At 33.5% G+C, this 18078-nt stretch overlaps 1 protein-coding gene across 4 annotated transcripts in view; it reads right to left on the bottom strand.

Moving 5' to 3' along the window:
* The window catches only part of IFNAR1 (interferon alpha and beta receptor subunit 1), a 46347-nt gene that overhangs the window by 19034 nt on the left and 9235 nt on the right, over window positions 1-18078 (bottom strand). For 3 of the 4 annotated variants that reach the window (XM_074300737.1, XM_074300734.1, XM_074300735.1), the window contains exons 2-6: window positions 11665-11788; window positions 3166-3350; window positions 1571-1725; window positions 1293-1434; window positions 715-826 (exon numbers count right to left, since the gene is read on the bottom strand). In XM_074300737.1, coding sequence (XP_074156838.1) covers window positions 715-826; window positions 1293-1434; window positions 1571-1725; window positions 3166-3350; window positions 11665-11788 — 718 coding nt within the window. Of the gene's footprint in view, window positions 1-714; window positions 827-1292; window positions 1435-1570; window positions 1726-3165; window positions 3351-4618; window positions 4747-11664; window positions 11789-18078 lie in introns of those variants that run through there. The other variant, XM_074300736.1, reaches the window with a different exon arrangement.

Genomic DNA, 18078 nt, shown 5'->3' on the forward strand with positions numbered 1-18078 from the left:
ATGACCAAATTCTCAGAAACATCTCTCTTCAATGGCTCTATTCTTAAGTATATTAAGGGTAAAGCTTAAAAGCACATGCCAAAATAACCACAAGCACCAACTTTTAAATCAGTTTGTGTGATTACACTTTAATACATGTGAAGTTATATTTCCTTCCTGTGTATCTGTTTTCAAACCATCTAACTTTGAAGAATCATAAATAGAATTTGGGAGTGATGGCTTCTCTTCCGTCCTGATTCCTCTTTTTCTTCCTTCCCTTTTTTTGATTCACCAATCTAGAACTTTATTAACCCTTCTTTTCTTTGATTCATCTCATTCTCTTTCCTCTTCCCCTTCCCTTTAATAGATAAGGAAACTTCTTTCCCCAGATTTTTTTGTGGCTGCTCAGTCAGCACATATTTTACTTGAGTTCACATTTGAGCTTGGTTCTCTCCAACTTAGGTAAATGGGAAGGACAATGGCTTCAAATAATGGTGTAATAATTAAAAGAATTTTAATTATTTAAAAGAATTTCTTGAAAGAATCAACATTTAAAAATTTTAAAAGGAAAAAAAAAGACATGATTTAGTGAATGATGTCAATCCAGTTTGGGATAGTAACAAGTGAATCAACCAGATTGTATATATCAAGACTTTGGTTAGAAAATAAAGCATTAGCAAGAAGAACATAACACAGAGATAAGAGAAGTGAATAGAACAGGCTTGTCAAACTTACAGGAGATACTGAACTTGAAACTTCATGTTTTCATACGGATAATTCCATTTAAGAATATAGTTATCTATAGGATCAACTTCTACATTTTCTGGACGAGGTAATTTATGTTTAGCTAGAAAGTCAAATAATATGCAAAAAAGTTAAATTTCCATTCTAGCAAAATGACAAGGAGTGCTAACAACTCTAGTTTACTTGGACTATTTAGCAAGATATACTGCTCAAGCATCATTATCAAAATGTCATAACCCAAAAATACAAAAACACTTTTAAGATGACATTTTATGAAAGGTTTTATCTTTCATAAAGATATCTTCTTTCTGTGGACTGGGAAAAGGTAAAAAACAATCTTTTTCCTATGTATATGTCTTTAAGGGAAACATTTTTGTCTTCTTTAAAAAAAGCCTGTTTTTTTTTTTTTTTTTTTGGACAAAGAAGCAGTAAATTACCTTCAAATAAAACCCCAAATGCACACTTTTAAAAATTATGTAAATACTGTTATTATCTAGTCATCTTGGTTTTTTAAAAACACACACACATATATATCTCCTAGCTGATCTAAAATAATATTTATTTCTTACCTGTAATATTTAAACAAAATATTGGATTGTAGGAACCATTTTTTTTCAGTATAGGTAATCTTGCTTGAACTTTTAAACAATAAGTGGTTTCTGGTGAGAGGTTATTAATTTTATCTCTGGAAAAAACATTATGACGGATTTTCTGCAATGAGAGAAATTTATTCTTTTAAAAACCCACTTTTGGAATCTAATTTTTCACATGTTTTTCTATTTCTTTTTCTTCTCCAAAATCAACTGTACTCCCACATCAAACTTTTAGACACCCAACTATTACTTACTTCTACACTTGAAGAGTTTTTCAAAATAATTAAACTGCATGTAAAATTTGAGATATCAGTAGCCCACATACTATTTGCTGTTCCTGGAAGAGACATGTTTATTTTTATTGATGGATCTTCAGCTTCTAACTGTATTTCTGGAGGACCAATTTGTGCTGGAAAAGCAAAAGCAAATTTGTATATATATATATATATAAAATTGTATATACATTTACATAATTACCTATATCAAATCAACAATTTTATCAACATGACCAATGAGAAAGATTAAAAATGGGACCTACAGTAAAATCACTATTTTAGAGTTATTTGTAATGAAGTAGTAGCTTCTCTGGGTATTTTTATATAGCTATATTTTTGGAAAGTACCACCTAGTTCAGAGACACCAATAGCAGAGAGTATAAGGGATTTAGACTAAGTTTCCAGACATACTCTGGGCCTTTCAAAGGTAATTTATAATTCAGCTCCAAGAATAAACTATTTTCTAGTAAAAGCAACATGAAGGATATTTAGAAATAAAAACACCAAAAAGTATAGATGAGAGCTACATGCAATCCTAGAAAACTGAAAATGATACTTCTAGAATCCCAGGACTGCAGCATCAATGCCAGAACCTCACTCTTAGTATTAGATAAATCTGAAAGAATTTTGAGTCTAATGTTAAGGTAGATGATCTGGGAGTAAAGAGTGATGATAAACATTCTACAAAAGTCTTGTTCAATAGTTTGACTTAATAAATATTCATGCGTCTTAGCTATAATGAATAAATAGAAAGACAGATGAATATAAGTAAATATGGGTAAGCTAGCTATTTTCTAAGAACTTTTTTCAATAAAATGACCTTTTAAAAAAATCATGATTTTTAACTAATGACATCTTAATAGTAGTGGAAGTCATTTAAAAGAAGTTTTCCTTGAGATGTAATTTTGCTTCCCCTATGGTTTCTGAGACAATAAAGTGTTCATAAGCCCTCACATATTTTTTCAAAAGACATGTTCTATTTCATATGCAAGCATTTCCTATTAGAATATCTATACCTTGGCAGAACAGAGCTTTACAAAAACAATTTTAATTAGGAATTGCCATATTACTACCAAATTTTGGAAGGAGATAAATGACCAACAAATTTCATGTACATATCAATAACATCACAATATTTTTAAAAATAACTTTATTTTTCCAAACACATACAAAGATAGTTTTCATTGTTCACCTTTGCAAAACCTTGTGTTCCAAATTTTTCTCCCTCTCTCCCTTCTACAATCTCCCATGGAAAGCAATCCATCCAATATAGGCTAAATGTGCAATTCTTCTAAACATATTTCCATATTTGTTCATGCTACACAAGAAATATCAGATCAAAAGGTGAAAGAAAAAAAATCTAAGCAAACAACAAAAAAACCCAACAAAAGTGAAAATACTATGCTTTGAACCACATTCAGTCTCCACAGTTCTCTCTCTGGATGCGAATGGCTCTTTCTATTACAAGTTTATTGGAATTGCCTTGAATCACTTCATTGCTGAAAAGAGCCAAGCATGACAATACTTTTTAATAAAAAAATTTTACACAATGTAACTTGGAACTGGCTCCTTACCTATCTGAAATGGTGCAAACTGGATAACATTCCACGATGATGTTTCTTGTCCTTTTTCAGATCTTATATGCTCTCTAATTTTTTCAAATATATTTAAATTAGTTAAAGTAAAGTTGTATTTGGTGCCAATGATATTTTGACATCCAATCAATTCAATCCAATTGTTCATCTTATCAGACCCCAATCTTTAAAGTAAAAAAACAAAACAAAACAAAAATGTGTCAATTAAGTATATCTATTCATTAAAATTAAAAAAGCTTTATCTAGTACACTAATGTTACTTTAGTAATAATTTCTATGAACTATTTGTGTTGCTATCTGTAAATAAAAATAAGACAACAGATTGTCATAGAAATTTTTTTTAAAATTTACCTTTAAGATGATTTGCAAGAAAGTCAGATATTTGTATTAGATAAATACTGCTCACTACAAAAAAAAATTACTGCATATAATGTACACAAATATTTGGAAGATAAGCAGTAAACATAATTTAGCACTAAAAATTTTCAATGAGGCATCATATATGCAAACACATTTTTAAAAATTATATCATTTCTAGTAACCAAGACCATGAATCAATGTAAGCTGGATGTGGTCAAACAGGAAATGCAAAGATTAGACTATGACATCTTGGGTGTAGTAAACTCACATAGATAAGAATGGGTGAATTTAATTCAGGTGATCATCATATATACATACTGTGGGCAAGAACAACTTAAAGGAAATGGGGCAGCCATTTTAAATCAATACTTAAAAATGACAAAATGATATCTGTTCAAATTCAAGACATACTGTTCAATATCACAGTAATAAAAGTCTATTCTCCAACCACTATTGCTGAAAAAGTCTGCAAAGATCTACAATATCTTCTAGAAATAACATTCCCCCCTTTCCCCTCCAAAAAATCACATTCATCATAGGGAATTGGAATGCTAAAGTAGGAAATCAGACAAGTTTAGCTTTAGAGTACAAAAGGAAGCAGGGCAGAGACTAATAGAGATTTGTCAAGATAAATCAATAGTCAGAGCAAACACTTTTTCAATGCAAAAGGTAACTTTTTTTTTCTTCTACATTTTATGGGTCCATTTATTCTATTAATCTTTTTAAATAGTTACATTGTTCCTCCTTTGTCCAGAAAGTGGACCCTTCTGCCAGATGTCAAAGGACTGACCAAAATATTCCATAATGCCATTGTAGTGCCACATTTTGCCAAGTTCCCTTATGGTCACCAACTTTTGGAAAAACCAAGGAATAAAATTCCAGGTTAGAGAGAAAATAAAATTTTAATAAGTGGACAGAGGGCTCTTGTTAACAAGATTACAAGGTGATAACTCAGGTTGTCTAAACAATTCTCTAGCTCAGAATTCACACCTTTGGTTCAGGCCTTTGAAAGGAGTTTGCACCTTTGGACTTCTGGGAGGGGCAGAGTTTACATGTTTAAAGGAGTTCGCACCTTTAAGAGGAGCAAGTTCATTGGTTGAAGCATTTCCCTGCAGGCCCCTGAGTTCTCACGGCCCATTCTCTTCGAGGATAAAAGAGGCAACATTGAGCCTGGAGAACAGTCTGTTGGAGATTGAGTTGAGACAGCAATCTGGAAGGATAATTTAGAGATGACAGGACCTTTACAATTTGGCGCCCGAATAGGGACAGATTTCACTTCTCCAGGGAATATCTCAGTAGTCTCTACTGAATACAACTCTATTTTTCCTAATTTCAATCCCTTTCTTCCATCTGATTGCCTTTTGGCTGATTGATCATGTCTTAAATTTCTCTGGATATAACCTCGGCTGCCATCATGCCCCACTTGGGGGGCTGAAGCTGGGCCCCACCTCTCATTTCCCTTGTCAGTCTACATTTGGAGGGCCAGTGGAAGCCCTTGTGACATTTTGAACATGGAGTTTTAGGTGTTCTTTCATCCTGTCTGGTTCTGGCATAAAGGCAAAAAAACAAACAAACAAACAGATTTCTTATCTTCCAAAGATAGTATGTTTCTTTCTTTCTTTCTTTTTTCTTTAAGGTAATTATATTAATATCACCAGATAGATAATATTAATAATCATACTGATTACATATTTTAAGCAAAAAGTGGAGAAGCTCTATATAAGATATGGAGCTGACTGTGGTTCAGATCATGAGCCTCTTATTGCAAAATTCAGACTTAAATTGAAGAAAATAGGAAAAACAATCAAGCCATGTAAGTGTGATCTAAATAACATTCTTTATGAATATAAAGTAGAAGTGATGAATAGATTTAAGAGATTAGATCTGATAGAGTAACTGAAGAATTATAGGCAGAGGTTCACAATAAGGAAGAGTAGTAAGTAAGTAGTCCTTTGTGTAGTGGCAAAGAAGTTAAAATTGAGGGAGTGACCTTCAGGTGAAGAATGGCTGAATAAGATATGTTGTATGAAGGTAATAGAATATTATTATTCTATAAGAAATGAAGAGCAGGCTAATTTCAGGAAAGCTTGGAAAGACTTGCATGAATTGAAGCTGAGTGAAATGAGCAGAACCAAGAAAACACTGTACATAGTAATGACAAGATTATGTGATGATCAACTGAGCTGGACATGGCTCTTTTAAAAAATACACTGATTCAAGGCAATTCTAATAGACTTGTGATGGAAAGTACCATTGCACTTGCAGAGAGAGAACTATGGAGAATTAATGTGGATCAAAGCATAGTACTTTCGTCTTTTGTTGTTTGCTTGGTTTTTTTTTTTTTTTCTTTTTGATCTGATTTTTCTTGTGCAGCATGATGAACATGGAAATATGCTCAGAAGAATTGCATATGTTTACCTTATATCAGATTTGCTTGCTGTCTTGGGGAGGGGGAAGAAGAAAGAGGGAGAAAAATTTGGAATACAAGGTTTTATGAAGGTAAATGTTGAAAACAATCTTTGCATGTGTTTAGAAAAGTAAAATACAGACCCATGTAACAGGAAACAGTTACAAAAACATTACCAAAAAAAAAGGAAGAAAGCAAAATCCTGAGATGAAACTTTATAAATAGCTGAAGAAAGAAGCAAAGGAAAAGGAGAAAAGTTAAAAAAAATATTTCTGAATGCAGATTAAAAAGGCTCTCTTAAGTGAGCAAAGAAATAGAAGAAAACAATAAAATGGGAAAGACAAGAGACCTCTTTAAAAATATCAGAGAGATTGCATTTCACACAAAAATGAACATGATGAAAGATAAAAATGATATGGACTTGACAGAAGTATATGAGATTATAAAGAGGAGACAAAAATATACCAAAAAACCATAGAAGAAAGATCCTAACATTACTCATCACCAATATGGTGTGGTAACTGATCTAGAGCCAGACATCCAGGAGAATGAAATCAAGTATATCTTAGGAAGCACTGCTAACAAAAAGGCTGGTAGAAATGACTGAATTCCAGCCTAGCTGTTTAAAATCCTGAAAGATGGTATAGTCAAAATGCCATATTCATTATGCCTGATAAATTTGGAAAACTCAACAGTGGCCAAAGTTGGATTAATTTGGAAAAGATCAGTTTATGTCCTAGTCCTAAAGAAAGGCCATATTACTAAATAATTGTGCTCATTTTATATGATTGCGGCCATGAAATTAGACATCTGCTCCTTGGAAGGAAAGCTATGGCAAATATAGACAGCATACTAAACAGTAAAAATCACTTTGCTGACAAAGGTTCAGATAATCAAAATTAAGCTTTTTCCAATAACAATATATGGTTCTAAGAGTGGGACTATAAAAAAAGCCAAGCACCACAGAATCAATACTTTTGAATTGTGAAGCTGGAAAAGACTTTTGAGAATCCCTTGAACAGCAAGGAAGTCAAATCAGTTAAAACTTTAAAAAATTTAATTCAGTCTATTCATTAGAATGTCAAATACTGAAGCTGAAGCTGAAATATTTGGACCACATAATAAGGTGAAACTCATTGGAAAAGATCTTGATTTTGGGAAAGACTGAAGGTAAATAAAAGGGGAAGATGACAAGGGATGAGATAGACAGATAATATCATAGAAACAATAAATATAAACTTGAGCAAACCAAGTGATAGTGAAGGACAGAAAGGCCTAGAGTACTATAGTTCATTACGAATCAGACTCAATTGAACAAATGAACAGTAATAACAAAAGTAACCAAGAAAATTAGTGCCAATGATATATTTCTTTGTCAGAAACATCATTACTTGAGATAGAAATAAATTAAGAGCTTTAATAGTATATTCCAGAATATCAGATAAAGGAGAATGACAATTACAAAATATTACTCAATCTAGGAAAAGAAAGTATTATTAAAACAACAAATAGGAACTGAGAAGCCCATGTTCAATGGATAGGAGAAATGACTCAGGTAAGTTTGATGAGTTGGAAAAAGGGGCTGACTTGCATGTATATATACATGTCCGTAAACATAACATATAGATACACATATGTATTCGCATATCCCGAGTCTTAGGATAGTTTAAAGTTATTAAAATTTAAATATACACAGCTTTAAAAGAATATAATTGCATGCTGTCATATTGCATATGTAAGCATGATAGTCAATATTGATAGTCAAAAAAAGGGTGAAAAAATGGGCTCAAAAATGACAAAACCATATCTATTCAAATTCAAGACATACTGTTCCATATCACAGTAATACAAGTCTATGCTCCAACCACTGTTGCTCTATCCATCTAAGTATATGTTTCAACCTAAGCAACAGATGATCTTTAAATACTTGGTTTTTAGTCTAATGTGGATAGTTGGGGCAAACTTTCAAGTAATTATGTTATCTCCAGAAAGCTCCGCAATGTTCTGGGATTTGATAACAATCAGTAATATGTTGTAAGGATGCGGTTCCCGCAAAACAAGAGAAGGGAATTGTAAGGATGCGGTTCCCGCAAAACAAGAGAAGGGAATTGTAAGGGTCCTTTAAATGGGCGGCCACAGCGCAACAGGAGATTTGAGTGGCCCAGAAGTAATCTCTGTGGATATAGGATTGCCCTGTGGGTGGGATCCTGGCCATATTGAGATAGCTCCGTAATGGGTGACGGCTCTCTCGCTGGTTGGCTGTGTGTATGACCTCACAGGCCCTTTATAAGCCCACTGCAGACAGCAAGTTGCTCCCTAGCCTGGGGTAGCCAAGCCAAGCTGATGGATAGCCAAGACAGGTAAGGAGTTTGGTAGTTCACTAGGGAGCTAACAAGTCAGGGCATTAAGTCAGGGCATTATGTGAGTAGGTATAATAAAGGCTTTTAAGATTATACGTGGCTGTTCTTGAGCGTGCTACCGGTTATTAAACTATAGATTCAAGAAATCGTGGCCAGAGACTTTTGAAGGCCTCAGAGGAGGCGAGCCGGGTAGAGTTCACACTGCAAAGGTCAGTGGTCAAAGGTACTCTGTTGGGCCTATGACAGACTAGTAATTGTAATTGCCAGGAGGGCATGTTACAAATGGCACCCAACGTGGGGTGCCAGAATGCTGGAACTCTGTCTTCCCAGGAATCAGCCAGAGTCAGGATCACTAAATGTCTTTATTCTTGATCTTTTATGGTCAAGGTCAGGGGATTAAATCTAGCAATCTCACACACACCTTCCTCCCTCAAACGCCAAGAGAGACTGAGAGTGAGCGTCTCAATTTCCTCTTCCTCCTCCTACTCCTTCCACACACGTCACTTTCTCCCCTTTGTCCCACCAATCAAGTCAGCACAGAACAGCTGGGGAGGGTCAACCTTCAAACAAGTTAATAGGGAACCTTCCAATTGGCAATTAGTTTCAAGTGCTCCATTATCCAAATGCATTTGCTCAGTTCTAGCCCCTTACAATATGCCATCCACAAACAGGAGCATCTGAAGGACTTATCATCCATAGGGAATCCCCTTTTAATTTGGATTCTTCATCAGATCTTCCCTATCACCGTGGCAAACACTTTACATGAACATACTCTCCTTATTTGATGTCTCTCTTGATGTTTATAATAATATCTAGTATCTACATAGTGCTTCATGATTATCTTTGTTGCTCTCTTAAAGGATCTAGAGTAATTTTAATGTATGTATATTTAAAAGACTTTCGTCTAATAGATTTTTAAGGTCATGTTTTTCTTTTTGAATCAAATGGTATTTTAAAATCAAATTGGCACAATGAAATCTTGTATTCTCTGTATTTTTCAGGACAACAATGTGTCTTATTCTATAATACAGCTTGTGAAAGCCTGACTGGTTGTGCATTAATATTCTTATCAAGCATGCTCTTAATTTGTGTATAGATAATTCTCTCAGTATTTAGATTTGATGATGGATAGATAGGTATCAGTTTTTCAGCAGTCTCCAGACCAGATTTGTTCTGCATATAGTTAATCTGATAAAGATTTCTTTGTCATTATCTTTTTGAATATTACTTCTACTTCCTCATGCAGCTTAAAATCTAAATGTAGTGATTCCTCCATAATCAATGATGAAAAAAAAAATATTTTTTTCTGACTTTTTGGGTCTACTTTCCCTTCCTCCCCTTACTAATACCCTAATTTTAATATGCACAGCTGTTCTTTAACAACTCTTGCAACCTTTTTATAACTTGTCTTCTATTCTTAAGTTCTTTAGAACTTGGTTCCTAAAAGAGTTGTAACGGAACATTTTTGATAAGAAGGAAAAACAATTTTCAATAGACAGCTTATGTTCTTCAAACTTATTCCACAAACTCCCTCCTATTTCCTTGTTTCGGAGGTTCCATTTATGAGGTATCTGTGCAGGACAAAGCTGCTATCATAGAAATAAGATGATTTCTAGACTGTCCATGTGGGTTGACTGGGAGGACACTTAATATGTTCTTGATAGAAATAGGTAAGCTAAGAGGAAGAGAGAAGGGATTGGGGGAAAGATAATGAATTTTGTTTTGGAATTTTTAATTTTGATTTTGTATATTTTAATTTTAATTTAGTTTTGTATAAAGCAGAATAATTGGGTGGAAAATTCTAATAAGTTGCTGGAAAGTTCGAGAGAGAGATAAGAGCTGAGGATATATTTCTTTAGAACTTTTAATATTTTGTTTATATCAATGCTATGTTTCTTATCTGACCAAACTACTTGCTTTTCTCACTATACGTTTCTTAGAGGTATTACCTCCCTGGGTTTCAGATTTCTCATCTCTAAAATGAGGTGTTTGGACTAACTTTTCTCTGATGTTTTTTCTATCTTAAGATATTCTTTGTTCCTTTCTATAAGTAGTCAGCTTTGACTGAGAAACCATTGGAGGCTGATGGAGTCAAAAAGAAAGTAAGGAGTGATAGAACAAATCCATAATAATTTAAATTTAGATAATTAATAATTAAATCAATAGATATCTGAACATGTGCCCAAGAGCCATTGGGATCTTAAAATAATAATAATAATAAAACTAATCTGAGGTGTCAGCTAGAAGAAAACTGGCTAGATAGCATACTTAAAAAAATATTGTCACCTTCTACTGGAATCTTTCTCTCTTTCAGGTCACCTTCCATTTACTCTGTATATATATATTGAATATATCTATTTATTTCTATGTTGTCTCTTCTTTTGGAATGTGGGTTCCCTAAAAGCAGGATCCATGTTTTGCCTTTCTTTGTATTTCCATAGTCATTGTTTAAGAAAAGTTTGCTGACTCACTACACTGGGCTACCCATGTCAGGAATTAAAATCTTGATAGCCTTTCTTTTGAATCAATCAGAACCTCAAAACCTCCAGGCAATTATTTTAGGGCTTTAGGCTCCAAAACCTCTTCACTGGTAGAGGAAGTTTTTTATTTGGTGCTCTACACATTGATGTTATGAGAGGTCCAAACCAGAATAAAGAAAAACAAATCAGAAAGATACAATTGTACATAAAAATTATTCTTGACTACTTCTTCAACAGTTGTTTTGTTTTCCTATCTATAGGTTTTTTTGTGGTCTTAAAAATCATTTTGCTTATTATTGACTTTGCTTGGGAATTATTTTAATTGTCATTCTTGTTTAAAATTTTAATTTATGTGGTCTTATTGATATTTAAAATTCATAACATAATTAATAAATGTACATAACTATTAAAGGGAAGTCGAAATTTCTCAGTTAAAAGAGAATTATCCAGGTGACTGAGGTCTATTTCTGAATTATCTCTATCCAGCTCCCTCCACTTATAATCTGTAAGGCCTGCCAGAGGCAATGATTAGTATTTGTAAACAACTTGGTGCAAAACCTAATTGCTGATAATGAAGCTGGCATATCTCGATTAATTCATGGAGATAAGGCTGAGGGTAGGAGATGGATAGAAAGGCTTGAGAGTTCCCACCTAAATTGAATCCATGTTTTATTCCTTTATACCTAAGTCTAAAAAATGATTTTTCTAGGATCTAGTTTTGAACAAGATGACCCATAGGCAAAATAAAAAAATGTTAAATTATAGAATAGGGAAAATATTCTAATAATAAAATTAAAACACAGCATTCCACTTTGCTCATGTAAAATATTCAGATAATTCTAGCATATCAGAAAATAAAATACATACATACTTTTGGTAATATGCTGAAAAAGTAACATTGCTTGTAGGTTCTTTATCCCAGTTCCATTTCAGGATAAAATTATGATCTATAATCTCAACGCTTACATTTTGAGGAGTCTTTAGGGTCTTTTCACCTATGAAGGTAAGAAAAAGAGAGAAGAAAATTACATTGTCCAAAGAAACAAAAATAAAATTCTAATATTCACTTCCCTGTCAATAATAATAATAATATATACATATATCCCCACAATTCCTTTAGTTCCTAAAGAATAGCAATATTTAAGAATAAAGAACATTGCATTTCACTTCAGGAAAGTGCCTTCCAGCACCCTTAAAAAATGTTTGTTTTGATTGCATTTATCTGCAACCTTAATTTCCAAATATACCTCTCCTTTAATCATTGAGTCATCAGTTCTGGCAAAGAGTTTAAAAAGAGAAAAGGAACTGTTCAAGAAAGAAACACATAAACTATCTAACATTATATATATTTAACACCAATTCTGCAAAGACAGGAAGTGATGAGAGATAGGAAAGGGGGAATCCCGTTTTAGTTGGCGAAAGATAGTGACGGCGCAGTGCCCCTGTAAATGAATTTATAGACCCGAAAATCTAGATTGATTTAAAAAAAGGTTTATTGTAGGAATTTGGAAGTTCAGTTAGTAAAGTTCCTGGGAGGGCAGAAACCCTTACATGGCCGGAAGGATACCATGCTTGGGAGAAGGGCTCCTGCAAAGAGAGAGCTCCAGCTGGGCTCTTTTATACCTAAAAGGGGCTTGTGGGCGGTGCTCCAAGTTCTTGGCGGGCTTTTCAGATAAGGAAGAAACTGTTTGTGGGGGGTTGGAGAAACCTGAGCAGATAGTGGGGGCTGAAAAACCCAAGCCAGCTCAGATCCGGTGGGGGCTGGGCCCGGATATTCAAAAGGATACTTTTTGACCAGGATTTGTGAATCAAGGTCAGCCATGGGGGTTGGGAAATCAGAAAGGAAATCTTAAAGGGATCTCAACCCCCATCAGAAGGAAGTTCATTTTATTAATTCTCCTCTGCTATAAGCTTGATTCCTACAATTACATAGCATTCAAAAGAGGCCCTTCTTTCAGCTATTCAGTTATCTGCCTTGAGCTGTCTAAACTGACATGCAGATCTAGCTTTTACCATAGTGAAGGTATATCAGCAGACTGGTGCAAGGACAATGTTGGGGCTTAAGAGACTTTAAATAGTGTGTTTTGTCTGATAAAAACTGGGAAATTACAATAATTGATCCTTAACTGTCACAATTTTAAAAGCCAGTCAACTAAAATAGCAACCAATTTTTGGTTTTGTGTCCTGTATATATATTGTATCTGTGTGGTTTCCTGATAGAATGCCCTCTCCTTGAGGGATTTGTTCCATTTTGTTTTTGTAATCCCAGGGTTAGTAAAGTATTTATCACACAGATGCTTAATGAATGCCAATCTTGTACCTAACTGCATAGTGAACTCTCAGTGAATTTGACTTGACTATCACTGACCATATTTGAACAAATCTATCTCATTTATAAACCAAGTTAGGAAATACTTTTTAAAAATTAATTAAACTAACTTTTACAAAAATTTTATGCATAGGTAATTTTCCAGCATTGACAATTGCAAAACCTTTTGCTTCAACTTTTCCCCTCCTTCCCTCCACCCCTTCCCCCAGATGGCAGGTTGACCAATACATGTTAAATATGTTAAAGTATAAGTTAAATACAATATATGTATACATGTCCATACAGTTATTTTGTTGTACAAAAAGAATCAGACTTTGAAATAGTGTACAATTAAACTGTGAAGAAAATAAAACATGCAGGTGGACAAAAATAGAGGGATTGAGAATTCTATGTAGTGGTTTATAGTCATCTCCCAGAGTTCTTTTGCTAAGTGTAGCTGGTTCAGTTCATTATTGCTCTGTTGGAACTGATTTGGTTCATTTCATTGTTGAAGATGGCCTCATCCATCAGAATTGATCATCATATAGTATTGTTGTTGAAGTATATAATGGAAATAATTTTTAAAAGATAACAAAAATAAAACCCTTCTGAAATGAGAAATAATAAATTATATGTTGTACTTTAATGGCCTCCCCAATTAGTCCTGAATGTCCTCAGCCACTTACTCCCAATTAGAATCAGATTATAACCTCACAAGGATTTACCCTTAATTCTTCATAGGTTTTTCACCAGGAAATCCAATCTTTCTATCCCTTCAAGATTATCACCCCAGTCTTCCTTTCCCTTTCTTTCCTTTATAATTTTGATGCTATAGCTAACAAGTTCAATTCTAAACTGTGTTTGGCTCTCAAATTTCACATCCTTCACCCCTGTCAGTATTCACATCTTGCCAAACCCCATCATATCTCTCTGATCATAATTTGGTGCTGAATGTAACTAAAGAAAATCACCAAAATTTAGCAGAACAGATTTACTGCAAAAGTTATCTAAGTTCACCTGAGCTCACCTCAGTAAGACAATCCTTTTATTTCTCCTTATTTTTCAATCCTGTTATCTATAAAAGCGATTCCAAATCTCTTTGCAACTTCCCTCCCACACTATTCCATCCCCTCACTTTCAGCTGAGGACATCTCATACTTTACTAAACACTATTTCCTGTGAGCTTTCTTTCTCAATATTCATTTTTATAAGATTTTGAGTTCCAAATTTTTCTTCCTCCTTCCCTCCCTTTCCACCCTCCTCTCCAAGTCAGCAAGCAATCTAATAGAAGTTATACATGCACAATTATTGAGCTTTCCTTATCAATATTTCAAAAACGTCTTTAATATCATATTCCATTCCCTCCTCTTTTATTCCTATCTCATGTTAACAGACATTATTATTAAAAAAAAATTGTAACTTGTATGGCCTAAGGTGATATGCTAGAAGTACTTCAATGATACAGTTCTGACAACATGTTGCCCTAGCTCTCTGAGAATGAGGAAAAGTATTAAAAATAATCAAAATCAGGTTGATTACTTGGTGATGAGTGCTTTAGTCACATGAAACAAAATATACAAAATGACTCTTAGTGCTTACTGCAAAAGCCCTCTTCAATTCCAGAACTCTCAGGTGCTATCAGAATATGAGCCTAAGATTCACAGTTTTTAGACATTCTCTAGATAATTAAGAATTAGTATTCTAAATTTAATTTGCACAATAACCAATAACTTTAGGAGCTGAACCACAAACAATTATTAACCTTATCTCTATAAGACCAGAATATAAGCAATGGCTGTCAAGTGGAAAAAAGACTTATTTTAAATTCTTCTTAGGGAACCAAACAGGAATTATTTAATTTTGTGCCCTTGGTTAACAAGAAACATTTCATGAGTCCTTTGACAATCTTAGCCACATGACCACTATTGGGGGCAATCTATGGACTATTATCTATTGTCTATAATGGTCAAATAAAGAAATTTGTGAAAAACTTGATGAGGTTCTCACAATTAAATCGGCATATATCTTTATATATTGAATTCACCTTGATGGTGACTTCAGTGGGGATGTTGATGGTTAAAAAAATTTAAAAAATTTGGCTCAGATTAAGAAATGCATTTGGCTTCTAGACCACATAGGGGTTTCATGTCCAAAGAGCAAGACAAGAACTAAGGAATCACTAAAAAAATGACAGTGATCACTATGAAGGCCAAGAATCTTGGTGAAGAATTTTCAACGGCTAGCAAATCCTGCATCTGCTTAAAGAAAAGAAGCATAAAGGGAAGTCAACAAACATTTATTAGGCACTTACTATGTAACAGGCACTGTGCTAAAGATGGGGAATAAAAATATAAGCAAAAAGAAATACAGTTCTTGTTTTTAAGGGGATTACATTTTAATGGCGTTGAAAGGTGGAAGGTAAGTAGGAAGAAAGTAATAGAGGAGGAATGAAGGGAGCAAGATTTTGAAACCTGGAAGCCAATGAGCTAAAGAAGATTAAAATGGCATAAAACTGAGGCACCAGGAGTAACTCAGTAATTAGAGAAGGAGGTGGACTTTAGAGAGGGATATTTCAGATTGAGAAGGATGTAAGGATGATTGGATTGGAACATCCATGAGAAAGCCACAACAACTGAAAGAAGTAACAACTCCTATTTACAAGAAACACTTGGTTGGCATTTTTTGGTTGATAGGCATTACCCACAAATGGAAATTGATAAGAACAGTGATGCAGGTATAAAAAGATCCAAAAGAAATCAGTCTCTCAAAAAGCTAGAACTGTGGATGGTTAACAACATGAAAGAGGTCAAGAAGGATAAGGATTGAGAAAAGGTAGCATTTGCAGAGATCATTTGGTGAGATTTTCTTATGCCTTGGCAATGTCAAAAAGCATAAGATTGCTTTGGCTAGATAAGTGACATGGCAATCCTCTGTGATACAAGAGAGTTCAGTCAAAGAATTGAGGAAAAAGAAAACTGGGACATGATGATATTGTATTAAGTCTGAAGGAAAGAATTTCATCATTCATCTGGAACCAGTTCTATCCTTTAGATATCTGGGGCAAAAACCAAGACAATGAACTTGAATATCCTAGTGAATGAAACAAGAATATCCCAGCATGCACTATCTCTGGAGGAACAAAATTCAGTTAAAGACCTTGAGAACAAGCAGACAAACTAAAAGGAAAGGTATTAGTAAAGGAAGAGTAAATGACCTCTGCATCATAATATAAACATAATAAATATAACAACAAAAAGGAAAATGAGTCAATATCTAGTGAGACAGAGGAGGCTGGGTATTGTTAAGAAAGAATGGAACAACAAGATAGTCCCAAATAATTTAAAAGAGAAATAAAAATTGTGAAAGGAGAATTTTTGGGTGGCATATCAGAAAATAATTGAAAAAACAGAACTTGGGTCAATAGGACCAATCTCACACAAAAGACAAAGAACAATTATAATGCAAATATATAAGTAAAGGACAATCTGAAAGAAAAGAAACAAAAGAGTAATAACATTAAATATTTTTATATTTTATTTTATTTTTAGATCTGTATTCTCTTATTTCTCTCACTTCTCCCCTTTATTGAGAAGGCAAAAAAGTAGAAAGTCCATTTACAAATATGAAATCATGTAAAACAAAATTTCTATATTAGCCTATTTTTTTTAAAACAAAAAAGAAAGATTTAAAAAATATGCTTCAATCTGTACTGAGCTCATCAGTTTTCTATCTAAAGCCAGATAATATTTTTCATGATAAAATTGTGGTAGGTCTTTATATCAGAGTTTTCAATTTGTTACAGTTTCAATACTGTATAAATGCTGTTTCTGTGTAAACCGTTTGGCTAATTCTATTCATTTCATTTTGCATCAGTTCATAAATTTCTCTCCAGGTTTTTCTGAAATTATTTCTTTCAACATTTCTTACAATGCAATAGTGTTAAAGAATTCATATAAATATTTTTGCAATATGGATCCTTTTCCTTTATTTGATCTTCTAGTGTAACACTAAGCAGTAACACTTCCAGTTGATCAATGATGGACAGAGGTAGCTACACCCAGAGAAGAAACACTGGGAAGTGAATGTAAATTGTTAGCACTAATATCTGTCTGCCCAGGTTACATGTACCTTCGGAATCTAATGCTTATTGTGCAACAAGAAAATGATATTCACACACATGTATTGTATCTAGGTTATATTGTAACACATGTAAAATGTATGGTATTGCCTGTCATCGGGGGGAGGGAATAGAGGGAGGGGGAGGGATAATTTGGAAAAATGAATACAAGGGATAATATTATAAATATATATATATATATATATATATATATATATATATATATATATATATATATATATATATATATATATATATATATATAAACACTAAGCAGTAAGCTCATAAAGGGTATGCACAGTTTAAGGGCATAGTTCCATACTTGCTTTGTAGAATGGTTGGACTAATTCACAGCTCCACTAATGGTGCATTAGTATATCTATTTTCCCTCCACAATCTGTTATTTTTCTTTTCAGTCATCTTAGCCAATGTGATGGCTAACATCTCAGAATTGTTTTAATGCGTGTCTTCCTAATTATTAGTAATTGAGAGCATTTTTCTCCATATAATCATTAATAGCTTAGAATTCTTCTGAAAAATCTGTCCATATCTTTTGACCATTTAGCAACTGAATAGCTTTTATTCCTTTTTCATAAAAATAATAGCTTTTTATTTTCAAAATACATGCAAAGATAGTTTTCAACATTCACCCTTGCAAAACCTTGTATTCCAATTTTTTTCTCCCTCCCTTCTCCCCTCCTTTCCCTTAAACAAATAGCTTTTATTCTTATCAATTTGATTCAGTTCCCTATATATTTTAGAAATTCTACTATCATATTATTATTCTGCATCAGAGAATATATCTGAAACCACAGGGAATGGAATAATATGTTCTGCAGAACAAAAGTGCTCAAGATTCA

This window comes from Sminthopsis crassicaudata, chromosome 3 (assembly GCF_048593235.1).
Source record: "Sminthopsis crassicaudata isolate SCR6 chromosome 3, ASM4859323v1, whole genome shotgun sequence".
Classification (NCBI taxonomy): domain Eukaryota; kingdom Metazoa; phylum Chordata; class Mammalia; order Dasyuromorphia; family Dasyuridae; genus Sminthopsis; species Sminthopsis crassicaudata.